General features: G+C 40.6%; 1 protein-coding gene across 1 annotated transcript in view; it reads left to right on the forward strand.

Moving 5' to 3' along the window:
• Positions 1-23470, forward strand: part of GLB1 (galactosidase beta 1) — a 48266-nt gene extending 24796 nt beyond the window's left edge. The window contains exons 7-16 of the mRNA XM_054191432.1: positions 780-838; positions 1733-1854; positions 1951-1991; positions 2477-2589; positions 5994-6068; positions 11133-11222; positions 13147-13260; positions 14438-14569; positions 18074-18313; positions 22067-23470. Of these exons, the coding sequence (XP_054047407.1) occupies positions 780-838; positions 1733-1854; positions 1951-1991; positions 2477-2589; positions 5994-6068; positions 11133-11222; positions 13147-13260; positions 14438-14569; positions 18074-18313; positions 22067-22327 (1247 nt within the window). The 3' untranslated portion in view covers positions 22328-23470. The remainder of the gene's footprint in view (positions 1-779; positions 839-1732; positions 1855-1950; positions 1992-2476; positions 2590-5993; positions 6069-11132; positions 11223-13146; positions 13261-14437; positions 14570-18073; positions 18314-22066) is intronic.
• Positions 23471-27766: the final 4296 nt, after the last annotated feature.

The raw sequence follows: 27766 nt of genomic DNA on the forward strand, positions 1-27766 counted from the left end.
AAGTTTATCATTAGAAATGTGCACACTGCTACAGTTTGCTCTGATATAGGCCTGAAGAATGGCTAAGCAACCACAGTGTGTTCAGAAAATGCCCTTTTGATAGAAGAGAGTTAATGACGTAGATGTTCATATACTGCACGGACTTAGCAAAATAGGCTTAAGGCACAAGAAACTCCAAAACAGGTCTTTCCATATTTTTTTTTATGTCTGGCCTCTCTCGTACATTATTCTCTCCACATTCAAAGATGTGTGCTTAGCAGGAATCTGTTTTCTTACATGTAAATTGAAATTGTGAACTCTTTCATGTGTCTCATTTATGACATGGTGAGCTACTCGTGGAAGTCGTTATTTCTAGTCCCTATGGCTTGAGCCACTAGGACTGATTGGTAGTGAAAGTCCTTTTTAGAGATTGCCTGGCAACTGTTCTTCCCCGTAGTCTTGGTACCGCAACCCTAGGCCTAAACTTTCCAATGACCAAGTAGCAATTCTAACACATCTCAGACTTTTTGGTGCCAGGATGTCATTCCTGAGAAGATCTGGTCAGAAGATGTATCTCAAAAGCAAAGACATACATGATTGCATTCATACATGTATGTATATTTTTAAATAAGTTCTAGATACTGAAATCAAAGGTATTGATTCCTGTGTTTTCTGAAGTAACTTTATTTTTTGGATTTTTGCTAGGTGTTGGAAAGAAGGTAAGACAGCTATTTCAATAAAATGAAGGACTGAAAAAGTCATGGATGTAGCAACTCAATTTTACTTCTTTTTGCTTATAGGTGGCAATGTCACAGCAGCATTCTTAGCTCAAAGGAGCAGTGAGCCTACAGGCCCTTTGGTATGTCTTTTCACTTAAATTTCTTGTACCATTCCTTATCCTATAGTGGTTAATAAGAGAGGAGTTGACAACAGTGTGTTGGGCAGTTTTAGGGATGTGTTTACGAAGACATAATTTCCAAGTCAGTTAGAAAAAGTGAACAGAGGAGCTTCTGTGTGTATTTGTCAAATCCATATTAACTGTTACTCTGCAAATACTATTTTAGTCTCAAAAGGTATTGATTTTGTTTTAGTATTTTTCCTTGCCAAGATAAATGTTTACAAAGCAGCGGAAACAGTAAGTATGATTAGACGAGTTAGTGAGGTATGTGTGTGGGTGGAAGTTAAAAGCAAAATTAAAAGGGCAGGTTAGAAGTTGCTTCCTGTTTTCAGCTACCCTGGAGGTTTTACACAAGCTATAATGGGATGTGAGATCACTGGTCGCCATTTTGACAAAGGGAGAAGGCCCATTGAGGGTACAGGATTATCTCTGCTTTGAAAATGTTCAGGATGCAGTTTGAGCATTTGAAAGACTTATTTTCCATTACATCTAGCCTACATATGCTATTCTGAAGAGTTTGTATTGGCTCCATCATTCGAATGCTGAGCATCTGGAATACGTTCGTTTTGACAGGTTCCAAGGAAATCCATGCTCTTTGGTACTTAAGCAATTATTTTCAAAGTGTCCTTATAAAATTATTGAAACAATCCTTTAATTTCTTTGACCACTTATCTGCTGAAAATGACTGACCTAGTGTATACATTGCTGTATTTATAGTAGTCTAAAAACGGCTCAAATGAGTCAAGGTGCCTTTTTTCCTTCCCCGGTTACAGTTAGTAAGCTTAAATCACATTGTATTCTGTTCTTGTTCCCTCTTTGTATTTTCCCTTCCTCTTTTTCCGTTCCTCCTTTCAGGTTAATTCTGAGTTTTATACTGGATGGTTGGATCACTGGGGGCACCGTCATTCTGTTGTGCCCGCACAAACTGTAGCTAAAACACTTAATGAAATCCTGGCACGTGGTGCTAACGTTAACCTGTAAGTGTGTGTTCAGTAGAGGTTAATTTTGGGGGTATTTTTTTTTTCCCAATTCAGCAATACCTGATTTAAGCAGACGGCTTTTTTCCTTTTTAGGTACATGTTTATAGGTGGGACTAACTTTGCCTATTGGAATGGTAAGAAATTATTTAAACAATACTAATAATGTAGGAGAGCTGTTTATGAATTAGGTAGTAATGTATTCTGTGAAAGAATAAGCTTTGCCTGCTTTCACATGGCAAAAGATGACTGCGCTAGCTGTTCTTTGTGTATTGCCAGCGTGTTGTACTAAACCCACATGCTGTTTATCTTTGCAAAGGCTGCTTCTGCTTCACTCAGTCCTGTGAAATGGTTGAAATGTGGATAATTTTTTTTCTCTTCAAAATATTTCTGAAGACTGTATAACAGAGCAGTGTGAGGTCAGAAGGATGTTGTCCTCCATCAGGAATAGTTTCTCTATGCCAAATCCCAAGGTCTACATTGAATCTAAAAACATAGCAGAGTCTGTCTGTGATTTGAAAGAATTCTAAAAGTTGATACTTTGAAAGAATTCTGAAAGCTGATACTACCCAACTCTTTCACTGTTTCCATTGCTTTTTTTCTTTTTCCCCCCCTCCCTTAGGTGCTAATATGCCCTATATGCCACAGCCCACTAGTTATGACTATGATGCTCCACTGAGTGAAGCGGGGGATCTCACAGAAAAATATTTTGCCTTGAGGGAAGTCATTGGTATGGTGAGTGTCCCTAGAACATGTTTAGCATGGGTCTTTGAAACATCCCTGGTGTACTGCAAACTGTCTTGCTCTTATGTTGGTATAAGTTGCTTCTTCTGAATTTACTATTTTCTGCAGGTAGGGGAAGTGAAGTAGAACAACGCGATTAGGCCAACCTGACTGGTTGTTGTTACAAAAGGGGAAAGATCTGGCACACCTCTGGCTATCCTTTCTGTCCCGATGGCTCCCTCCTTCCTGTCAGAGTTGGGGATACAGGTGCAGGTCTGACAACGAAGTGATTCAGCTCTGCTTTTTTGCTGCATTTGTTTTCTTTTCAACTCAAGGTTGGTCAGCTGAATTGTCTGGCTCAATGAGATGAGAGTCAGTGCTGGCACAAGGGGAGCAGAGGGAGGCAGGAAGGGTTTGTCTGGCAGTAGAGATGGAGGAGCAGTGAACAGAGGTTTTCCCTTGCAGTGTCGATCAGCCATTCAGTCTGCTCAGGCTCATCACTCAATGGCAGACTGATGTGCGCTACAACTTCAGAGGGCTGGAGCACATCTGCTGTGAAGACAGGCTGAGAGACTGGGGGTTGTTCAGCCTGGAGAAGAGAAGGCTCCAGGGAAACCTTATAGTGGCCTTCCAGTACCTGAAGGGGGCCCACAGGAAAGATGAGGGAGTGTAATGATAGGATGAGGGGTAACGGTTTTAAACTGAAAGAGGGGAAATTTAGATTAGATGTTAGGAAGAAGTTCTTTACTGTGAGGGTGGTGAGACACTGGAACAGTGAGACTCTTGCCCAGCGAAGTTGTGGGTGCCCCTTCCCTGGAAGTGTTCAGGTTGGATGGGGCTTTGAGCAACCTCATCTAGTGGAAGGCGTCCCTGCCCACGGCAGGGGGTTTGGAACTAGATGATCTTTAAGGTCCCTTCCAGCCCAAACCATTCTTTGGTTCTATGACTCGTGCTTTGGCTGTCTATATCCCAAGCTCCATGTTATGGTTTTGGGCCTCTGTGAGAAGGAGCGCGCTTATCCAAATGAATATGTCTTGGTTTTGTGATGCCACAAACTGTAGCTAGTGAGCGGGACCAGCTTTGCCTTTGCTGTAAAAATGTACAGGAGTCCTACAAACTGGAGATTGAAGTGAAAGATAGAACGTGTATTTAGATTTTGAATAGCCTTGCATTGGAGGCCATTCAGGTAAGGCTTAAAAACAGATTCCATGGGAATCCCAAGACTTAGGCTTGTACTCTCTGTCCTGTTGCATGCGGGCAACATTCCTATTCACTGAAGACTTTTTTTTTTGATGGGAGTATATCTCCCAAAAGTGTATTACACTTAGGGTTGAGCACGCCTTTATCTCCGTACCTGTGGAAGGCCTGCTGTGGATCATTTTCTTAAATTTTTCCATTATCTCTAAGCTTTCCATTAATGGGATCATTTTGATGGCCTTTCAAGGGGAACTTCCTGTCTTGATACAGCTTTTCTCATAGGAGAAATTCCCGGGTTTGAGTTGTTTTCTTCAAGGCAAGATCCCTATCTGAAATGTAAGTAGTGTTCTAGTAAATGCGAGCACCTTGGTAAGATCTGAAGTGTTCAGTATAACCTAAGGTGTGTTGGGTCATGGTACAGCTTTTTTTGGTGTGGTTTGTTTATCTCTTACCTTCCATATCCATAGGATCTCAGTGAAGTTTTCCTGTCTCTGCTTTGGGTTCTAAACCCTGTAACAGTTTGTCTACTCAGTTGCAGTTTCAGGTGGAGCTGATGAAAGAAAATTAAGTTGCCTGTTAGTTACTTTGTTCAACATGTTGCAGTGCTACAAGGCTAACACATAATCTTCCTTTACTGTTTCCTTCATTTAATAAACGCAATAGGGAGGAAGGATTTCAGTCTACAGTTTCTTTCAATTGCTGACAGCATTTTCTAATTTTTACTATTTGGGCTGAAGTTTCCTGGTTTTGACTTCTCTTGTGTGAATATAGTTTTCTTTAAGCCTGAATACTGTGATTATTTTCAAATACAGAAAGGAAGAAATGAACTTGTTACTGGAAGTATAAATCAGGCTTTCATCAATCCAGAGTTGATATTTGACAGGAGGGCATTGGGAATTATACTGCTGTGGTCTCTTAAAAAAAAAAAAAAACCCACAACAAAAAAGCTAACTAAAAAAAGCCCCATGTCTTGGTGCAGAGGTGAGCTTTTGAGCATGAGTTTTATGCTGGATATACTATGTGTAAGCCCAGAAAATCATGCCTTGTGCTAAAACTTTCAAGCTGAAATCAAAGTAAAACCTCTTAAGAAAAACGCCTTTTCAGCCCCTCACCAAATTTATTTAAAAAAAGAACTAGGAGCTGCCAAAGTAAGCACTCAGAAGTCACCGAATGTGCAGATTAAGATAGCCTTCACAAGGGTGATCATTTGTGCATGTGTATTAAAATGTAGGCTTAGATTGCTTGATCATGTTGCTATGTCATCTGCAGAAGTGTTTTCTCTATAACGTGCACTATTTCAGTGCTATCAAGAATGGACATGTCAGGAGACAAGTAATGGCTGGAAAGGGAGAAGGGGATGATGGCAAGGAGAAAAGAAGCTTGTAGTCTCAGAAAGGAGGAGGCTAGGGTATGGGGCAGAAAGGCACTATCTGGGCTTGCCACTTCTCAAAGGTGTCCAAGAAAGTGGTGGACGTCCTTCACCCCTTCTCTCTGCTGATCTTGGGTGGTTCTTCCTAGAGATATAGGGTAAGAAGTAAACAGAAGTAGCCCGGCAGTCAGAGTGTTTCCTTGTCATGGTTTCCTGTGATTGGTTGGGCAGTTCTCTAGACAAGGACCAGAGAGAGGAGCTAATGATGGGACCTCAGGGCTTCATGGAGCTGTGGAGGACGCTGTGGTCTCAAGGCCTGCTTCTCAAAGAAACCAGCCCAGGCAGTAATGGAGTAGCAGGTGGTGGTGGAGTATAGTAACACTAAAAGGAAAGGCACAAGAAGCTAATAATTCCCATGTGGAAGTGCTGCTAAGGAAGGTTCACGTGGAGGTACTGCCCTACAGACTTGAAAGGGTTAACTCGAGCCCCCATGGACTGGGGAGACGACGGCAGGAGGGTTGTAGAAGACAGTAGCGCAAGCTTTAGACACAGGAGGGCTGCAAGGGCCCTGTGGTTCTTTGGCAGCTCATTTGTTCACTATGCTTTTTACCTATTACCTCGAGTTGAATAGTTATTAAAAATTGTTTGCCATATGTGATCATCAGATGTGTTTTTTCTTAAAAAACCCTTCAACTTAGACTAGATGCAGCTGTAACCCTTTAGCACAGTGAGATTATCTACTTTTAACTAAAGTTCTGCTTTTGTAACTTGTGAAGTGAAAAGTGAGAATTCAGTTAAAGCATATTTGTATTTAAGTTTTTGGTTTTTTTTTTCCTCCTCCCCTTTCTAGTATAAGCAGTTACCAGAAGGTCTTATCCCTCCGACAACACCTAAATTTGCATATGGGAAGGTTCGCTTGCAGAAGGTAAATTAACATCTGTAATACGCTGTGTATCTTTCTGTAATGCTCTATGTTTACTTTTTGCAAAAAATGTTTATGAATGTGTCACTACAGTCTCTAAATACCATAAAAAACAAAGAGGAAAACCTTGAAAGCAAACTTTCAGGAAGGAGGGAGCAGAGCTTGGGAGCTAGTAATCATGCCATGGTGGAAAATGAGAAAGTGTATGTTACCTGGATATAAAAGATAACTTTTACAATATGCAGTATGTGCCTGAAGTTTTACTAAACTGAAATTAATATATTATTAACACAAGAGAATCATAGATGTTTAAGGTAACTCACGTATGAGTAATGTAGCTGGGGGAATACTAGCGTGAGAGCTATGCGCAGAGTGTTTTTGTAGCTGGTAATGCCTCTGAAGTAGAAGCAGCAGGTAGGATACGTATATCTTTTACATACTTCTAGGTGTTTAAGTTTTGGATGTGGGACATTTATCAATAAGACTTCCAGATTTATTGAAAAGTTTCTTAAAAGATTTGTGAAAATCTGTAGCTGATGAGAGAAATTAAGTTAGTTTCCTGACAAGGCAAAAAGCAGGCAGAACTTAGCATGCAGAACCCAGCATTGCTATGTCCTGTCTGACAACAGTGGTGTAACTGGTCAGCACATGAGTAGCTGGGGTTTTCTCCGTAGTACCACCGTTTTAGGACCACGTTTCTGTGAAATGTGATTGAGAACTAGGTGCCTGCAGTGAGCGTAGAGGATGGTTTAAGGGGAGATGGAAAAGACAACAGGTATGAACTTGGCTGCGTTCATTATGCTGGGCACATACAACTTTTTTTGGGGTGGAAGATTACTGCAGTTGGTGTACTGTGTACTGTAATTCATAATGCTTTGATTTTATACTTTGGAGCCACCTTTCCAATCAGCGATATATCTGATCTGTTACACACTGCAGCTGGAGTTCTGTAAAATTTGGTAGTGATAAGGCTTTGCAGGTGTTTTCGTGTAATCCCACTCAAGTGGTGGGCAGAAATACTTCTTGTATAAAAGTGATTCACCAGTGAAGTTGAAACAGATCTATATCATTTTCAAGAACCTTTGAGTATCTCCAGACCTTTTAAGGCAGGAGTTGCTACATGATGTTTCACTGAACTGGCTTATATTTGGTACTGACTAATTATATATTGTTATCAGTACGCCCACCACTTCTTCTGCTATCATGGGTTGCTAGCATTCGGGAGCCTAGCAATCAGATTTTGACTCTATCTTCGCATGGTTCATGGCTCCCAGATAGGGCTGTTCAGTTTCACTAGAATGATGAACTTTATCTTTTACACCTTCAAGAAATGAATGCTGCACGGTGCCTATCCCAGACACTTGCCTTACAAAGGAGGTGTCAGATGACTAAACTTGCTCAAATATCACAGCTTTGACCGGGCCATCACACTGGGAGCCCTATTCCTGCACCTTCTCGCCTTCTACACTTCCTGCTTTTTTGGGGGGAGGTGTTTTACTCTCTACCCAGCAGTTTTAGGAATCCAGATGGCATGCCTAAACTGCCAGGTGTGAGGTTCCTGTCATTGCCCGTACATATACTGCCATCTGCACCGAAAGCCTCTGGAATCGTTTTCTGGGAAGAAGGCTACTTTTTGTTCTGTGAACCCACTGCTTAACTTCAGCAGCAGTTTATTCCTCTGCTTGGTTACCCTGCAACACAGGATGAGCCTCAAATCAAAGAGGCTTTGTACCATCCCAGACAAAGCCATCCCCTCAGCTCCATCATGCCTTCTAGCCCCTGCTGGGACCAGGTCCAGTGCACCTTGTTGTACGGAGAAACCTGAACGTATTTGGGTGAATAGCAGAGAGGGAATAGTCTACATGTAACCGGAGCAGGCTGTTCTCTATTTTTTTTTTTTTTTTTTTCCCCCACAAGGTGTTCTGTGACAATTCAGTCCTTAAGTACCTGATCAGCTGCTTGGGACCTATGCTTGAGGAAAAGAGATCTTTGCCCTTAGCAGTGCTGCCTGTCGTATTCGATGGTGTTTTTGAGGCTTGCAAATAGGTTGCCCCAGATGAAAGTAACTAGGGAACCCAGGCTAGTTGGACAGGGAAAAGAAATAAAGAATAATAATAAAGAAAAACTCCCCTGCTGTTCACTGATCAGGCAGTTGTTCATTTTGAGGTATTGAATTATTTTAAAGAATTCTCCTGGGTGGGGGGAAAAAATATAATTTCTTAAAAGATGCTGGGGATGCTGACATTGCTACAGAAGAGCAGAAAACAGGGAAACAGGCCATGAGGAAAAAATCCTATTTCATAGATACAAAAGAGAAGTGTTGAAGGTGAGGAATGAGGGTGGGCAAAGGCAGAACGGCAATAGATAGACTCAAGAAACGTGAGCAAGATGACAGGGTTTAGGGGTTTAAGATCCAGAATGTGGGGAGCATCCTTTCCAGAGGGAAATGAATGAGTTCTAGTGCCTGCAGTGTCTCTTTGTGGCTGTGCAGGCTTGTGAGCGGGTGGTAGTGGTCACCACTTGGAGGGCCCTGAGGAGTGCTTGGTCACAAGGAAATGCCTGTCCCAGCACTGCAACCTGCAGACTCATAGGTTTTGGAGTTCTGTTCAGTTCTTAGGATGTGGAGAGCTCAAGCAACAGTAAATAGTAGGCAACGCTGATATGATTTGGGTGTAGAAAGGGGTTAAGCAAACAGGGTGCTGCCAGTAGTTGATATCATTCCTGTTGGACCTGTTTTGTTTCTTCCTTTTGGGTGTTTGGTTTTTTTTTTTCATGCTTGATCTTACAGTTTGGTTTTGAAGACCTTGCTCTGGAGGATAAAAAGTATTGCTGTTTTTTATTAGTAGTCATCTGTTGTTTTATGGGTTGAGTTGTTAAAAAATTCTTGATAGCATTTGTACTTTTTAAATTTACTGTTAAGTTTCTGTTGTCATACTGATGACAACAGTCAACAGGACTTCGACTAAGAAGCGGTCAACAGGAACTTGCAGCAAGAGTAGATCTTGTTTTGTTTGTTGTTTTTTTTGTACGCACCACTTAAGAGTGAAAAGCTGAACAAAAATAATCTACTGAAGTTGCAAAGAAACGAGCTTCTGCCAGCCCAGTCCATAAGTGATTCATACGTGGTCGACCTGTATTCAGAGCAGAAGCCCCCTTGGTAGCCGGAGCTTAAAAAAAAAGTCAAACAGGCACATGTACAAGCTGCTAATGCTCAGTTCAGCAAGGCACAAAGCAGCACTCACTGCTAATTAGTAGCTCATTCAGGTGACCGGGTGCGTCTTAATACCGCTTACGCTTATTTCTAATTTCATTATCCTCTTGGGGCCAAGACTATTAATGCTCATAGGATTGTTGTTTGGTTCTAAAATCAACTCTGTCAGTATCTGTACGAAGATACTCATCTCTTGCTTCATGGCTGTTGTACAAGACTCAGCAGTTTATGTTGCTTTAACATTACTGGCTCCCTTGGAGGAGCACAAGATAAGGAATGGAGCACTTACACAGTCCAGAGCATTTAGGGAATCTTACTCTATGGAAGCTGATTGTTATTTTAAGTACAGTGCTTAAACTGAAAACATAAGAGGAAACAGCTTTCATCAAATGTTTGACAGCCATCATTTGACTGACAGACTTCTTTCCAGGGTGAACACACTTAAAAGTAGACTAGTGAGGGTGTCCTGGCCATGTCCCCTCCCAGCTTCTTGTGCACCCCCAGCCTACTTGCTGGTGAGGCAGAGAGAGAAGCAGAAAAGACCGTGATGTTGTCTAAGCGCTGTTCGGCAGTAAGAAAAACATCCCTGTGTTTTCAACGTTGTTTTCAGCACAAATCCAAGACATAGCCCCATAAAGCCACTATGAAGAAATTTAACTCTATCCCAGCTAAAACCAGTAGTATACTGAAGAAATCATTGCGTGTACGTAGATGATTCATGCTGACTTGTCACATACAGGATTTCACACAGTGATGTAAATTTTAATATATAATTTAATATTTCAGCACTACTGAATTTCATGTATGCTCTGCAAAAATACAATAATTCTGTTACCGAAGTAGCCTCAAAGGTTTGTATTGCTGTGGATGCTCTTACAATATACAGTTTTACATGATTTTCAATGCTTTTATTTTTTTACCTTTTTTCACTCAAGCATTTGAAAGTAAATCTGCATTTGAGAAACATTTTGATTGTCTGATGTGTAATTACCACTGAATGGTGACATTACTTCTGGTGAAACAGACTGACGTCTTGCATGAAAAATATGAATGCAGTTGATTCTTGGAGCTTGTAAGACACTAGGCATGTTGTGTGCATCATGACTAACACAAAATTGATAGTGGGCTTTGAGAGAGAATTGTAGATGAGTAGAAAACTCTGTGATCGCAAAAGGAAATTGCAGATGGCAACAAAAGGCAATTTAATTGTACACATCTAAGTCCATATCCATCAAGGTACTTATGCATGTGACTAGCCTAAATCTTGCTCCCAGTCTCCCTAAAATCAGTCTAGGTACTTATGTGTGACACTAAATTAGAGCCTTGGGGTTTCTAATATCATTTAAGACTAAATAAGGTAAATTCATCTTGGATAACTCTTGATGGAACCAAGTTGTATCCCTACTTAGCTCAGAGGATTCCAGAGTAACTCACTGGAAATCAGTGGCATTTTCCCTAGATTGATTTTTAAGTATAATTGAGCAAAATTTAGATAATATAGTTGTTTTGTATTAACTGACCAGAGTAGTTGTGTTTGTTTATAGAACTTTTGTGAGAAACTCATGGGTTAATTCTCATTAAATAGTAAAGAGTCACTTTTTTTATGAACGGGTAACAAATTTAGAACATCTGGATTTTTAAAACATTGCTTCACGTGTAGCATGTTTCTTTTAGGGTTCATCAGTTCTCTGTACTGTATTATACTATTAATGTGTCTGTAAGGATGATGTAAGGGCTTAAGTTTTCTTTGCTTTCTGGACAGATACAGCTAGCTGGCTAGGTGACTCGGTATGCAAGCTGTTACATTTGGATTGAAATTTACTCACTTTCATATATCTGCTTTTTCTATGCTGCAGGTGGGCACTGTGGTGGAGGTTCTTGACACGCTGTCACATGAGGGACCAGTGAAAAGCACTTACCCATTAACCTTTGTTCAGCTAAAGCAGGTGAGTATTTCTTCGGTAGTGCTTTGCAGTAATTTTGTAAAGTTTAATTTTACAACCCTCTGTGGTATCGCTCTTATGTCCAGTGTCTTACACCTTATCTCAGCAAAAAAGTAATAGTATTATAAAGGTATCTAGGATTTTTGCATTGGAGACCTTTCCATGTTGTACAGTGCTCCTGTTTTGCACCTAAGGTTTTCCTCTTTCCATGAATGTAGGTATATATGCTGTCTGGGCCTTCACCTTTATCTCTCTCCCCTCTGAAGTATTGATTTTCCAGGTTCTTAAGAGACTCTTTTTGTATCCACCTTTTTTTTTTTTCACTAATTATCTTCCTTATCCTGTTTTTTCTTTGCCTCCGCCCACCTGCTACCAGAGTGACACTGCTTTTGCATACAAGTCAGGGGGCCTGGAGATTGGGGAATGCAGTCCATTTGACACTTCTGTGGGCCTCCTACATATTTGTATTCCTTTTCTTTTACAACATGTATAGTGAGGCAAGAGAATGCAGTGAGAGAAACCTTTGGGAGCAACTTCTTGAAGTTGTCGCAACCCACTGTTGAGGTCATTCACCCCACTGATTGAGATAGGAAAAATACCTGTCTCTGTATTTTCCTGTGGCTTCTACTGACTCCCACTGTCTTTTGTGGTCCCTCTCTGTCAGTCTTTGCATCAGTTTCTCTGTCAGTTTTGGTGACTTGCCATATCTTCCTTCAGCGCCAAAGATCTTTCCCTTGCTGCTGAGGGATTCTGTCTTTCCATTAAGGTTACATGGCTCCTTGATCACTTCTGTGCCGAGTTCCACAGACTGAAGCATGGGTGCTAATTGCCTGCAGCTAAAATAAACTATCTGGAGAGAATGTGATGGTGGTAGTAGCTGCGGGAGGAAGAAGAGGAGGGAGCCATTCAGCAGATGCTTGGGATATGGCATTAGTCAAGTGGGGGTCAAAGCTCAGATTTTTCCTTTCCAAGCCACGAATACAGAGGTATGAGAGAAGCTGCAGATAATGCATTGCGGCTGGATGTAATTTCTAGTGGGCTTTTCTCTTTCGTCCTCTGGCCTTCCCACCCTTATTACTCTGCTTAGGAAAATTCCTGAGAGAATAGGGCAGCCAGGGGAGCTTCCTAGCATATTTTTAATTTTTTTTTTTTCTTTACCCCTTTTCTGGGCACCTTGTTGCAAATGTAATGCAAATATAATAATTATAGCAGAATCGAAATGGTTTACTCTCACTTCTTCCCGCCACAGTTATGTTCTAATCCAAATCTTGAAGATAAATGGTTTTGTGGCTACTGAGTGAATGAGATGATGCATTTTTTTGACCTGTGTTTAATTTGTTTCACTTTGTGATGAGAGCAAATCCGATGACTGTGATTTTTTTTTTTTTTTTTTTTTCTTTCCTGATTGGGAACTTGGTGAAAAATATTTGTAAATGTTCCTGATGTAAATCAGGTAGTTCTTAAAATAGATAATATCAACTTGATGAACATGTCAATTTATGGGCACTGGATGACAAGTGAACTTTCGAGTTTGCTATAAAAACTCAGTGATGAAGGGATTTTCCAGCTATCTTCTCATTGATTTTAATGAAGATATAATACTGTCGGTCATCAACAGCTTTGTTTTTATTGAGGAAATATCATAGCTAAGACCCTTATCTTTTAAAGTTACATAAATATTCTGATGAAACATTTAAAAATGGAAACTGTGTGGAATTTACAACCATTACTTAAAGGTCAAAGTGAATTGTAATCTGAAGCTGGCATCTGTGATAGATGCTATCTGAAGGGAATGGAAGTTAACATTTTAATCTGAGTGCGTAGGCAGGAATGTGGGATATTTCTAATTCATGACCTGAACTGAAGCTATGGAATGACTTGGTTCACTAATCTGTTTGGGTTTTTGTCCTTTCTTTTCTTCTCTTAGTATTTTGGGTTTGTACTGTACAGAACTACGCTTCCAAAAAACTGTACGGAGCCAACACAACTGTCTTCAATTTCAAATGGAGTCCATGATCGTGCCTATGTCTCTGTTGATGGGGTAAACATCGTTTGCTGGTATTCATTTCTGCTATGAGTGGCCTTCACAAAAGTCATGGATAGAATCTACTTTTTTTTTTTCTCCTTTCTCCAACTTACCAAACAACTTTTTTAGACAAACTTATTTAATCAGATGGAGGAAGTAAGGAAGTGTACAGTTGATTCATTCTAAATGTTCATATTTCAGAAAATATGACTATTTATTATTTCTAAGGAAAATGTAATTGTTTCCATTTTTGAGATATTTGAATGTTAATACAGATTCATGACTTCAGGGAAAAGAAAACCACACTAAAACAACCAAAGCCTAGAGGAAGGCTTTACTTACAGGTTCATGAAATACATTAATGAATTTTGTATGCTTGGTGGCTTTCTACAGTGTTTCCATAGATTATTTTTTTTTTTAATTTTTATTTCATTTTAGTCTTTTTTTTTTTTTTTTTCCTTTGAGGGTGGGGGGAAGTGGAAGCCTGAGCCTATGTCTTACCTTATGAAACCGGCTTCTGACCACAAGTTTTTTTTTTTAAAAAAAAAAAAAAAGTAGTGTATTGTACAGGATGTGAACTTTATTTTTCCTTCCCTTAAGTAGGGTTTCGTTCCTGCTTAATGCGAATTAATATCAATTTACGGACTTTTGTAGCCTATTCTTTAATTATACTTTGACCTGTGCTGACTCTCATCATCTTGGTGTCCAGGTCAAGGTCTTCTTTCCTTATGTTGTGGCAATGGGAATAAATAAAGCTTAAATATTGATGTGAGCTTAATTGGAAGATTAAGCCCCTTTTAATCACTGATATTGCCAAAATCTTTATAGTCACTAAACTAAATTTGGGAGCTTGCTTTTTGTGAATCAGATGCATCAAAAATACTAACAGTTCTACGAGTTCTAACAGTTGATTGAGTTAGTTGAATCCAGCTAAGGAAAGAGATGGTGTCAGTTAGACAAATGCTGCCTAGTAGTACATCCAGTTGATGTTTTGACGTGTGAATATTGACATAGCAGCACTGTGTGTGTGCTCCCATGCAAGAGGAGGAAAGGAAAATTATTTTTTTTTAACTCTTTCTGTTTGTTTCCTTTGTCCTCTTTCTTTTCTTCATGCAAGTTGAAGAGACAAATAACAGGATTTTGTTGGTTTTCAATGGTTATTATTTTCTTTCTCTTGGTGTAATTCATATAGGTTCCTCAAGGTGTCCTTGAAAGGGGCAAATCACTTACAATAAATATAACTGGGAAGGCTGGAGCAAATCTGGACATCTTGGTAGAGAACATGGGCCGAGTCAACTTTGGCAGATACAATAATGACTTTAAAGTAAGTAAAATCAATTGAGTTACTGGATTACGGTGGCTTTTCCACAGGTTAAAACGTAGTGGGTTAGAAAGAGCAAAAGGATCAGGATTACACAGCTGTAACTTTACCTAAAAATATAATAACTACTCAGTAGTTTTCATTTGAGTTTTTCCAGTCACCGAAATCAAAGTGCAATTAAAAACTGACAGACATCTTTTAATTTTTTTTTTTTTATTGGTTCACTTATGTTGTCAGCCGAAGCGTTGCCCACAAGACTTTCAGGTTGAGATGAGCCTGTAGCTAGCATTTGAAAATGTGCAAAGCTGTTTGGATAAACTCCAAAAATGCATTGGAAATCAGGTTAAGTCTTGGTTGTACTTCAAGGCTTGTGAATCCCGAGGTTGTATTTGTGTGTGTGCATGTACACACACACTGTTGTGTCTCTTCCCATGTCCCATTTCGTTTGTCAGCAGCGTACCCTTGCAATATTTGCAGTGTGTCTAGAAAAGGCTGTCTCATGAGCACCTTTCCATGCAAAATTGCCAGTTCAGATTTGGACTGATCAGGTGTTAAAGATAATTATCAGAAAGCTTCTGAATGCTTCTGGGTCCATGGTACACTTTGTGACTGTCACCTACCCACATGAGTGGCTGTGGTGGGTTGACCTTCGCTGGGTACCAGGTGCTCACCAAGCCACTCTACCACTCCTCCTCCATGAACAGGATGGGGAGAAAATACAATGAAAAGCTGGTGGGTTGAGATGAGGACAGGGAGGTCACTCAGCAATTACCATCAGGGGCAAAACAGACTTGACCTGGGGAAATTGATTTAATTTATTGCCAGTTAAACAGAGTAAGATAATGAAAAATAAGAACAAACCTGAAAAACACCTTCCCCCCACCCCTCCCTTCTTCCCAGGCTCAACTTCACTCCTGACTCTTCTGCCTCCTTCCACTGAGAGGTGCAGGGGGATGGGGAACAGAGGATGTGGTCAGTTGATAACAATCTCAGCTGCTCCTTCCTCCTCACATTCTTTCCTGCTCCAGCATGGTGTCCCACCCACAGGGTATAGTCCTTCATTAACTTCTCCAATATGGGCTTTTCCCATGGATGCAGGTCAAGAACTACTCCAGCACGAGTCCTTTCCATGGGCTGCAGTCCTTCAGGAACAGGCTGCTCCAGCACAGGTCCCCCAAAAGGTCACAGCTCCTGCCAGAAAACCTGCTCCTGCATGGGTTCCTCTCCACTGGCTACAGCTCCTGCTAGAAGCGTGCTCCAGCATGGGCTCTCCACAGGCTACAGCTTTTTTCAGGGCATATGCACCTGTTCCAGTGTGGGGTTCTCCACAAGCTGCAGGGTGGATATTTGCTCCACTACGGACCTCCATAGGCTGCAGGGCGACAACCTGTGTCGCTATGGTCTTGACAGTGGGTTGCAAGGGAATCTCTGCTCCAGCACCTGGAGCATCTTCTCCCCCTCCTTCACTGACTTTGCTGTCTGCAGGGCTGTTTCTCTCCCGTTTTTTCTCACTCCTCTCTCACAGCTAGCTACGTGGTGGTTTTGTTGCGTTTATTTATGTATTTAATAACAGGCCAGGTGACAAGGAAGCCTATGTGCTTAGTGCTAAATTAAGGTAACAGAATAGAGGGTTAGAGGCTGGATTTGGGAGGTGCTCAATGTTGCTGTGGTTTAGCCGAAATTCACACTTATACCAGGGTTTCAACCTGTTAAAGATTTAAGAGTGAAAGCAAGTTTAGGAGACACATTCTTTGTGAGAATAATCCTCTAAAAGCAGCATCCCTCCGTGTGGAAGAGGCAGCCTTTCTTGGGTAACTTTGTAAAACATGCATTGCTTCTTCTCATATAATCCCTCCCTCGCGCTGTTCTTGTGTTGATTTTGAAAGCTGGGATTAACCTTGGGTTTTAGCTATTTTGTGCTTTCAAAAATAACTTCAGGGAAAGAGGTTCCTACCTTGTGAATTCTTGCATTTTTAAGCAAATAGGGTAGCTTTTCTGGGTTTTTTTTGATTTTTTTTTTATAGCATTTTTTAGCTTGAAATTGAGCTAGCCACCTAGCTTTTGGGAAAGAATCTTAAAAGGGTTTTGGTTTTAAAACATCCTGCTGATCTAAGTCTTGTTGTTGAAGGACACAAAGGAAGGAAGAGTGTGGTTTCTGTTTTTTCTTTTTTTTTTTTTTTTTTTTTTTACATACTCACTGCCACCTATATCTTTGTTTTGCTTGGGAAATTTATATCCATATCTGGACTGTTGAATATGCATTCTTATGCAGACCAAAGTAAGAATGCTTAGTACTTCATCTCATCTGAAAAATCACGCCATTCATAGTGCCTAAAGATGGGCTTAGGGAGGCAAATCAGAAAGTTTGGGCTAACGTTATGTTGCATTACTTCAATTGATCGCTAGACAGTAAAGTCTAGGTTGTATGGAAAAGTTTTGCCACTTAACTCTGTGCAGATATTTTAGTTTGATATAAGAGAAACAAGTTCCTCTTCTGTAAAGTGGGTGCCTAGGTAAAGAAGAGAAAACCAATTGGTGCTTGTACTGATGACGAGTCAGTGCCATGCTTACTAGACATCAGAACAGACACACGACATAGTATTAGGCCATTGAAAATGTGGTTTTGCTTGTTCCTGTTCGACATGTGGTGTTTGCAACAGAACTTAAGTTGCACTGAAAAACAGCTTCTATACAGTGTCTATTCAACCAATTATATGGATGTAGCAGCATTGGTTTAAAATCAACCCCTTGCATTGCACTGAAACACAACTTCAGAAACTATTATTATAACACAATTAGGACATGTGCAGGGGTAACTTAATGTTCCTTTCACTCTTAAATCATGAGCTTGCCTTGCTTTTGCATTCATTGTGCACGTGCCCTGGTGTGCTGCACACATGGTTCCATAGAAATGAAACAGGACTCCGTGGGCTTGAAGCTGACTGTAAGCTTAAAGTATTTCACTGAATCAGGGTCACAAAGCATGTGCCTTGATTTTGTGATACTGTATCTTAGCTGTAGAAGATTTGTAGGAAGTAAATACTGCTTTCTCCGCTATTGTGCAGGTTAATGTCTTGGGTTAGTGACTCAGTGTTACCAGATATCTTGATGGTATCTCAAACATATGCTATTCAGTGCTTTTTCTGCTTTTTGTTTAAGCCCCAGGTTTTGGAATCAAGCAAAACAGACATTTTCACAGTTATGGGAAAAAAGTTTGACGAAAAAAAAAAAAACAAACCCTTGGGCATCAGTGAAAGCTCAAAACTTTGAAGAGGAACAGATCTTCCACAGAGAATAAACGAAACCCTTTATTCTTAAGCAAAGTTTGTAACTTGGTGAAGACCAGATGCTTGTTTTTTTCATACAGAGATTGGCAGCTGTTGCAAGTAGTTTGATTCAGTTTTTATTCCTGACTGATTTATAGTTGCAGCCAAGTAACTTCAATAACATGAAGCTAAATATGTTATGTTTTAGTGTTTTGTTTTGGTGTTTTTTTTCTCCTCCTAGGGTCTAGTTTCAAATTTAACTCTTGATGAAGACATACTTGTTGAATGGGAAATGTATCCTCTAGACATAGATGGAGCAGTGAACCGTGACATTAATGGCCATGTTGACCTACCAAAGAGATCTGTTGGCAATCCACTGAGTTATGAAGCACCTACTTTTTACACTGGTAGACTGTCAATTCCTGGAGGGATTCCAGACTGGCCTCAGGACACCTATGTCAAGTTCCCTGGCTGGACAAAGGTACAACTTTTGCTGTAAAAACTGCTGTAAAGTCCACTCGGAAAGCTACTGAAACTTCTATGGACAATCAAAGTCCACCTCTCTTGGATGGGTAGAAGTTGGTTGTAGTGGTGGAGTGTCTCAAATATATTTAAACAACTAGGAAATTGATTCCTTGCTTTAAGTAAATCTGGAGATAAACCATTAAGAGAAGGAAAACACACTCAGAAGATACCTGGTATTGGTCTAGAAAGTGCCCATAGGTACAGATCCAATGCATGGAAGATGTTAGTGCTTGTCTTCTGGAGGCTACCTGCACCTGGACTGAATGGATCAGAGAGCACTGCTGTGAGAAGCTTGTGGGCATATCTCTGTTAATGGGAACTTCTTATGGGCCTGGAGCATAGCTAGAGCAGCAAAGAGTGAGTTTTCACAGTGCCATGTTTGTAACAGCCAGCACGCAGGATGGGCAAGGACCAGCTCAACTAGCTGGTGCACAGAGGGCAGAATGTGTGCACTGAAGTGCCACTCCTCTTGGAAACCTAAGCATTTAAGTCCAGGCTTCAGGGAAGTGCCTGTGTTAGATAGCAAAATTATTCCTTTCCGAAACAATTAATTTACTGCTATTAAAATAGAGTAGGAGAAGGAGTTGCTTGTGGCCTCTCTACAGTACTGTAGTGGTTAAAGCACTTCCCAATATGCAGTGATTCATGGCAGGCACTTAGCGTTACTGAGCTTGGATGAGGAAGTCTGATTTAGTCCCTGTACCGATATATGTGTCTATCTTACAAAGTCACTGAATAAAATCCAAAAAATAGCTTTTTACACAGGAACTGGAATCTGAGACTTTTGCAGTAAATTTTGTGACCCAATGAATCGTAAATCTTCAGGAAGCGAGATGACAATACCTGCCTGTTGGCAAACTCATCTTTGAAATGGCAAATGAGTCCAAGAAGTCTCATATACTGGTGGGAATCTTTTTTCTCTGATCTACCGAACACAGAAACCTGTTTTACGTAGTTTGTACACCCTCTAAAGCAGTCAAGGTGAAGAGATCCCAGACAAACTGTAAGTAGGGTTATTGAATTGATCCTTCAAGCTTTACATGAATTGGACCAAAGTTTTAAATAAGATACCTAGGAGTACTAAGATTGAGGTGATAGTGGGTGTGGAAACTGAGACTTCCAGATAACTTTACCAATGAGAAATACCTTTAAGGCAGAAGGCCATAAGGGTTTAAATTCCACCTGGGTCCCGCCGAATCTGGGTCTTAATTCCTTTAGTGGCACTGTATAAATTGCTGATGCCAAGGTGCGGAGAGGGACTTTTAATAAAAACCCACCTGGTTTGAGTAGTTGGAAAACCATGGAAACAACACTTACCAAGAAAACATGTAATTCTAATGATCATCCTGCCTTTGCATATTAAGATGAAGAATATGGCATGGTGGATTGCCTGGAAGAAGGGTGGAGCATTAACAGTCATGACCTATGTTGTAGCTCGCTTGCCTTCAGTGGTTTCTAAAACCTTCACTATTAATAAAACTTCCTCTACCCTTGCTTGAGGAAGCACAATGCCCTTAAGCGTACATGGCCCTGAATGTACGTTTAGATTTATTTGGCTGCTTTTCTTCAGCAGAAATGAGGATTTGGAGTCAGAACTGTTCTTGATTTCTTTGGAATCATAGGTTTTGGTTGCTGACCCTACTAAAGGAAATCTTGTAACTGAAGACAGAGATTCCCCCTCCTTTATTTTGTCTAGGGCATATGTTTTGGTAGTGTGTATAGTGGTGTGATTTGCTGGTTTAGGGCATACAAATTCCTGAGTGTGCAGTCTTTAGGGACTGCAATGTTAATAAGGACAGTTTCGAATTGAGAAACTGAGTTCATAACTTTACTGGAAAAATGAGTTGCAACCAGTGGCTGATTCAGATCAGAAACGGCGACCTGCCTGATCATACCTGCTGCGTTAGAACTCTAATGCAGTTGATTCCTACAGTAAACTCCTACTTCCCCCAGGATTACAGTCACTCTCTGTAGTATGTAGGCTACTGTCTGGTGGGTACACTCACTAATTTATGTCGTAGCGGGGAAGGTTGCATTAATGCCATGTTTTCTTCTAAAACTACCACAGCAGCAGAGTAGCGAGCTTTAATAAATAGCTCTTCCCTTGCCTTTTAATACAGCAAAAACAAGCTATGAAGATAAACTCAATTAAAAAAAAACTAAAAGAAAAAGGAAAGTTTGAGGTCAAAGTTTATTAGCACCTCGGCAGAACTGTACAAGATAGGAATCTTATACCCGGGAAGTGAATAGAGAGCTGAAATAACTCACGTGCATTTACACGTGTACCAACTTATTATAAAATTTCTCTTGCAAGATTCATAAGGCCTGTTTTCCTAAATACTTGCAAAAGAAAACACAAGAAAAATACCTCCAAAGCGTCTTGAACAGCAACACTCATTATATTACAATTGTGCTTCTGTAAATCCTTTAAAAGTATTATTCAGATATCCCAGAAAATTGTAGAAATGACCAAGAGTGCAGTAAAAGTCCTTACTTTCCACTGATTCAGACTATTTTATTATTTTTATCACTGCACATCAACGCCATGAGTTAGCTTGTTTTCCTCTATATTCTGATTACCAAAGGCCAAAGCAGGAGGGAAAACACAGATGCAGTTATCTGTTCCCATCCCTCTTCTTGTCCACTGAACTCTCGTCTGACATATGGTGAAAAGACATTTAGGAGGAGTAAAAGCAAATTATTTACCCAAATGAGCTGTATATCCTCCCTTATGTCTTGTTTAATGAACTAAGATTCAGCTCAACTCAGTAGAGTCCATTTACAGTTTTACAGAACATTCTGCAACTCACCAATACATAGACTAGATAGATAGACAGACTTTTGGAAAAATCTGCATTTGTTTCACTTCAGTGTGTCTGTTTTGTGGTGTATAAATGACTGGTCTGGCTTTTTTCTTTTCCTCTTGCCCAATTTTGTTTTATCTTTTGAACTTAAGGTCTTATTTATAATTTTAGAACAGTATTTTGTATTAGCAGTTCTGGCCACCTCCACAATAAAAATAATTTAAAGAGTTTGTATGGCATGTTAACCACAACTTCATTGAACTTAAATTAATGCTCGCAGAGCCCCAAAGATTTTAATGCTTGTAGGTAACTGCACCAAAATACAGTACTCTCTTGAAGTGTGATTTCACATGTTCTTTTGTTGATTGAGCTATTACAAGTATAATAGACATCTGAATTTCACGTGTCTAGACAAGCTGTATCTTTTTCATGAACTCATGCAACATGAAGGGGCTACCAAGATAATGTAGTCTTATGCTTGTACAGACAGCCACAACAGAATTAGGGTCTGTTTTTTTTCTTTTCTGAGTTCTTTCTCCTTTTAACAATCAGCTTCAAGCAAATAGGGTTTTCAGTTTTGCTTTCGTCTGAAATTTGGTGCAAAATTCAGTGCCAGGAACCTGCAATTCCATTTTCCTAAGAATTGTCATATTTGGAATTACTGCAGTATTTGACCACTTTCTTTTTAAATATTAATGATGGCTTTAACTCATCAGGGAATTTAGATTCTTTTGACTGTCATTAGCACTTTCTTGAACAGATTTTTTTTTATCCTTGTGTTCTATCAAACTGGATAACGGAGGAAATTCAGTTACTATGTGAAGAGCGTTATTCTTAAAGCTATTTCATCATTTTATCGCTGTCAAATTATTAAAATGTCATTTTTTTTCTTTCTGCCTTAACAGGGACAAATTTGGATCAATGGCTTTAATCTTGGTCGCTACTGGCCGGCCCGTGGTCCTCAGCTGACCCTTTTCGTTCCCAGGAATATACTTGTTTCATCGGTGCCAAACAACATAACAGTGTTGGAGCTGGAGTGTTCTCCTTGCAGCACCCGAGCATGCGAGATAGAATTTGTAGACAAACCTAGTATCAATGCAACAACACAGTATGAAAATGATGCCCCCCAACTCTTTGTTAGAGACACGTGGCTGAACCATCTATAATAATTTGAGTATTTTCTTATCTTCCCCCAATTTGCTTCCCTTTTCCTCAAACCATACTTCCCTTTTTTAAAGACTCAGTGTTTATCAGTAAGTTGTTTAGCTGAGGCAACTTCTTAAATTCCTCAAATTCCTGCCAGATTTAAATACTGACATTCTCTGAAAAAAATAAAAGCTCTAGCTTTAGAATTTGCTTTGGACTGTAAAATTTAACTCAACTGGAAGATAATGTTCCTATCAGTCTAGTAAAAATGTAGTCCTTGTAGCAGCTTATATTACAGGAACCGTCGTACGCTTTTCTTTTTTTACCATGTTTTGCAACTGGAGAGGAGCCTGCAAAAGGAGTGCACAGTCTCGCTAGCTTGCTGTTTATTCACATGGGCTGGTAGGTCAGAGCTGCCAAGAGACTAGACGCTTTCAGCTGATTTTATCATCTGGTTACTATCAGTAGTCTGAAGAGGCTCACTGCCAATGTTGGGCAGACCTCAATTTTTTCACCCCTGTGCAAGTGACCTTAGAAAAATTTCTATTGGTTTCTCACAGGAGCAGTGAGAAGAACTGTGAAAGAAAGCACTGAAATACAAGCTGGTCCGAACAGGAGTAGTGTGGAGGCACCTTGTAGTCCGCGTCTGTCCCCTCTTGGAAAGCCAATTTACTGCTTCCCAACTTATGCTATCTTTGAAGACTTTAAGTTGATAAGTACAAGGACTATGTAAAACTTAGGCTGTTTTGGTTGGACCATAGCCTCTGATTAACCTGCCTGCATAATTTAGTCTTAAAATGAGCCACATTTCCTTTTAATGGATCCTATTTATTTTCTCTTTTTTTTTTTTTTCTCTCCCCTTTAATGGACCTGGAGTACTTGTTTTTCATAGGCCAGCACCTTGGAAGTGGAAGGCTAAAGTTAAAGAACTTCAGTTCTCTTTTAGTCATTAATTCACATCTTCTATTTTGTTCCAGTAAATTGATGATTTTTGTAAGGGCCTGGTATTTGCAAAGATGGGCAATCTCTGTCAGTAAAACTGACTTTCTACAACAGACTGAGTTGTCTCATTGATTCTAATGGGTTTGGTGTCAATCATGCAAACTCCTTGGTGAGATTTAAACAACAAAAGATTAAGATAATGGAATCAAGTATTTTCATAATCTGTGGTTTGTTTCTTTGATTTTTGTCTGATATTATTAAAATGGTTCTCTAAAGATTAAATCCTCCCTGTGCTTGCTTGGGAAGGGAAAAAGGGGATGAGGTAGAGTTATGAGGAGTTACAGCATAAGGGAGAAATGAGGTTGTAAAGTCTCTATGGAGAAGCAGTTCTTCTTGGTGTCTCACTTGTTTTCTGTGGTATGAAGATTTGTGCAAAGTAAAGCAAAACAAAGTAGTTGTGACAGGCTGTGTGGACCCCAGAGGTGCCACCCTTTTCTGAGATGGCCAATGCAAAAACTTATTTCTTCTCAGCTGATAAGGACTACTACTGTCACCTGAGGAGCGAGCAAAAAGGACCACCACTCCCTTGAGTATCTACATCTCTGCTATGTCTGATGCATATGATGGGCTTTCAAACCAGACACATGTGGTTTACCTGAGCCAGAGAGCTGCTACTCTTTAAATTCTCACCTCACATGCAAAATCTAATGGCTGGGGACTGTGTGTTCAGTACCTGACACACTTCATTCTTGGAATAAAGTGGTCTGTCCTGACCCTAAATTTGTTTGGTTTTTTTTTTTTTTTTCTTGGCACAGTCCCTATTCAGACCCTGGAACATGCTCTGCAGTCGGTTTATTATGAAGTATTAATTACCTCAGAGCCAGGCCTTGAATGTAAGGAATGGAACAGAGTTAGTTTCATACCGGTTGTGGGTTTTGTGGCTTGAAGTGTGCAGAATGACAGTACTATTTAGGTATTATTCCTACAACAGTTCAGTGTTTTAACAGCCAGGAGTATTTTTAATTTTTATGGCAGTTAAGTGCTGTGAGGGGAGTGGAACTCCTGGCGCTCATTCTGACTTCATTTTGTTTTACGTCGTAGTTGTGAAAATGTAGTGTAATTGATGAGACTTCACTTTTTGCCACAACTCTGTAATATTCCAAGCAGAAAGGCTTTGCATCAAGGATTACAAACATGCATCTGGTTAGATATAAGACTAACAAGAACAACATGGAAAAAAAGAGCGTAAAGTTTTTCAAGTAGGGCTTAGATAGCTTGATTAACACACCAGCGTGTTTTCTGCTTTCAGTGAAGTGTTCTCTTGTTTACAGAAAGGAACTGAAAGTTGAAGCCCTGATTCCTAATTCTGATCTACCTACATGAAAACACTGCTAGAGGTTGCCAAGCAGTGCAGTATTTATTTGAGTATGCAGAAGGGAGCAGTATTTATTTGAGTATGCAGAAGGGAGGCCTCTGTGGCACAGGGCCTCCACAGTACAGCGCTACTAAGAAGAACCTGTTGCCGCTTGCTGCTGCTTTACCCAAGGATGCGTCTGTAGGTGCTGCAGGAGGATGTTCTGCCCTGTAAATGTCTCATACTGGGTTGGTGTGCCCACACCACTGCTGATGCTATGTGGCTGGGGCTTACCCTAGGTTTCCTAGCTTTGGCATGCAGTCCTCAGACCAAGTGTATGGTGCAGAATGGGACAGCTTTGTCATTTTGCTCCTTTGCAGTCTTGAGCAGGTCAGTTGTTTTAATCTGTCCTCAAATGTGGTTCTATCGTCTGTGTCCAGGGGTAGAAATGAAATCAGGAGAGAACCTTCTGACTGAAGACCAAATGCATAGGAGAAGAGGGGTGTGAGGATTTAGCTGGCTCACCTTGACCAAGTTTCAATTTGGATTTGAAGGACATGATGTGAAACCATTGTCAGACCCCTGGTTAGTATCTGTAGTGTAGCTGTGTGATCTGTTCCAGATGCTGGAACTCCATGGGATGGTCTGTCTGGAGCCAGCTGCTCCTGAAGGCGTGGCAAGAAAGAATGTTCCTAATGCTAAAATTGTGGCTCCTCAAATACTCCCTCCTGCCTGTCCTTGGGAATTTGGAAGTGCTTTGCTGGCACAGTGTTCCCTGCTTTCAGCAGACCAGTGCAAACACGGTGTTTGGTCAGAATTAGTGTGTAAAGAGAAGTGGAGCTGTTACACTGGTCCCAGCTGGAAGGTAGGTGTGATCTTTACACTTCTGTAGGGGAGCGCCATTTCAAATCTGCACCTAGAGTGTAGCTGTAGAGGCTCAGCTTAGCACAGATGGGGTTTTTTCAGCCATGGAGTGAGGTTTGTAAGCTTAGACTGTAATACTGCCTGCCCATGAATGAAGGCCTTTTAAATGTGATTACTTGGGATGAATGAGCAAATAGGTGAACATGAACTGGTGAATGGTGTGCAGTATATAGTTGAATTCTCTTTCTTAATCTACGTACAAGACTAGTCTTATATTCATAATATAATTCTCTTCCTAAGTGTTGACCAAAATTTCAGTCCCTGAATCACTTGAAACTTGACCGTGTCCATGCCTCTTTAGACTCACCATGCCCTTCGTAATTCGCCTGTGCAGGTAGTTCTCCCTGTCTTTCTGCTCTCCCATCTCTCTGGGGATTCCACAGTGCCTGTGGCTTTCTTTCGCTGTTTTTTGATGAAATACTCGTTTCTTTGCACAGTTTGAATGCTTACGTGAGCCTGGCTCTAAAAATAGTCCTCCCAAGTGGACAGCAAACCCTATCCACCTGACAAATGTGTCAGGCATTCAGAAATGGCAATTACAGAAGAATCCTGTGTTTCACAGTGCGCTCTGAAGGAGCTGATACTGGATTATCCAGGCTGAGAAGGCAACCTGTTAACAAAACACTAAGTTTGGACTGCAAAGGGAAGAAATATACTCTCTTTGGATGGATTTGGTCACTTTGATATAGTTGGATGACTGACTAGACTGTTGCAGTCCCCTTCTAATCTCATTTCAGATATATTGAGATCACTGGGAACAGTAGCATCTCTCCATGTGTAAAATGGATATCCTGACAGTTTTCCTAGGATGCTCTTCCTGGAAATCCATCCATATTTGAGCAAATAGCTCGCAGTGCTGACAGATCCTAACCAGAGCCTCTGTCAGCAGCTTAGTTATTTACTGGGCATTGTTGCCTCTGTATCAGCAGGAAACTACTTGAAAATGTTTTTCTGTTACATGGCTTTGCAATCACTCATCTTCTTCCTTTTTTTTTTTTTTTGCTTGCAAATGCTCTAGCATAACTTCCCAAAGGAACTGCTGATTAATGTGCAGTCCCCACATTTTTGGTTTAATCTCTTTTTGCATGTATCTTTTCCAGACTGCAGACAGCATTTTAACAGGTAATAAAAGATGAAAGGTTTGTGAGAGATGATCTAGCCCTATGCCTCTCTTTCTGAAGCCAATGTTATCTGTGTCTAAAGTATTCCCAGTGTATTTGTGTAACCTGTTCTTCACAGTTTCCTGTGATGGAGACCTCACGCTTCCCTAGGCAAGCTCTTCCAGTGTTAGGAAACTTGTCAACAGCTAATGGAAGTCTTCATTGCTGCATGCACACCAGTCACCAGTTTCACTGTTCACAGCCAACATGAAGTATGTCTTTGTGCTCTAAAACTGTTTTGTGCCCTCTCTGTTATCTTCTTACCTCCCTGATGGACTGGATTTACAGAAATTTTAAGAGGTGCAGAGCAACATGGAGAAGACTCATCAAGGATGTGAAAAGATGGTGAGGTCCTGAATGACCTGGTCCAGGTGCTGCAGCAGCTTTATTTGAAAGAAATTACTGAGTTGCAAGAAAGCTGTCTTGCAGGCCAGGACTTAAAAGCATGGTAGCCAGCCTCAAGGTCCTGTCTGGAAGATTTCATGACAAAGGGAACTGGAAGCTACAGAAGAATGAGGTCTAATGGTTCTCCGTCAATGAGAAGGCAAAACTGTGCAGGAAGAGATGATCTTGAGACTTGATGCAAAGGGCTGGGTGGAAAAACGTTGGAAAAGATGTCATGGGGGATCTTTGTCATGCTTGTGCTGAATAAACTACGTATGTTTAAAAATCCCTTTTCAGAAGGTATTTTCTGTTGCTTGTTATGTTATCAAACATGGGAGTAGTGAACCAGAGTCCCTAGCTTTGGGGGAAGTCTTGAAGGGGTGTGTTACCTACAAGAGGTTTCACAGTTGCAGTGCTAATTTCAGGCCCTTGGTAATGCCATCCCCTTTCAGTAGGATTTGTGGCCAAGGAATCAGCAATGTATTCAAGAATTCCTGTTTTGGACTTCAGCACATACACCTGTCCCTCAGGAGCCAAGTATAGATAGGACTCCAAAGTCAGGGTCTTAGGAAGGTCCCACTTTTAACTCTGCAGTGCTGTAATGGGCAGCACAGTCTTGTGCATGGAACTCCCCAGCATGCGTTCAGAGCAGGCTCTGCAAGCGTCTTGTTAAGATCAGTATCTTGCACTTTGGT

The sequence above is a fragment of the Rissa tridactyla genome, chromosome 2 (assembly GCF_028500815.1).
Source record: "Rissa tridactyla isolate bRisTri1 chromosome 2, bRisTri1.patW.cur.20221130, whole genome shotgun sequence".
Taxonomy (NCBI): Eukaryota; Metazoa; Chordata; class Aves; order Charadriiformes; family Laridae; genus Rissa; species Rissa tridactyla.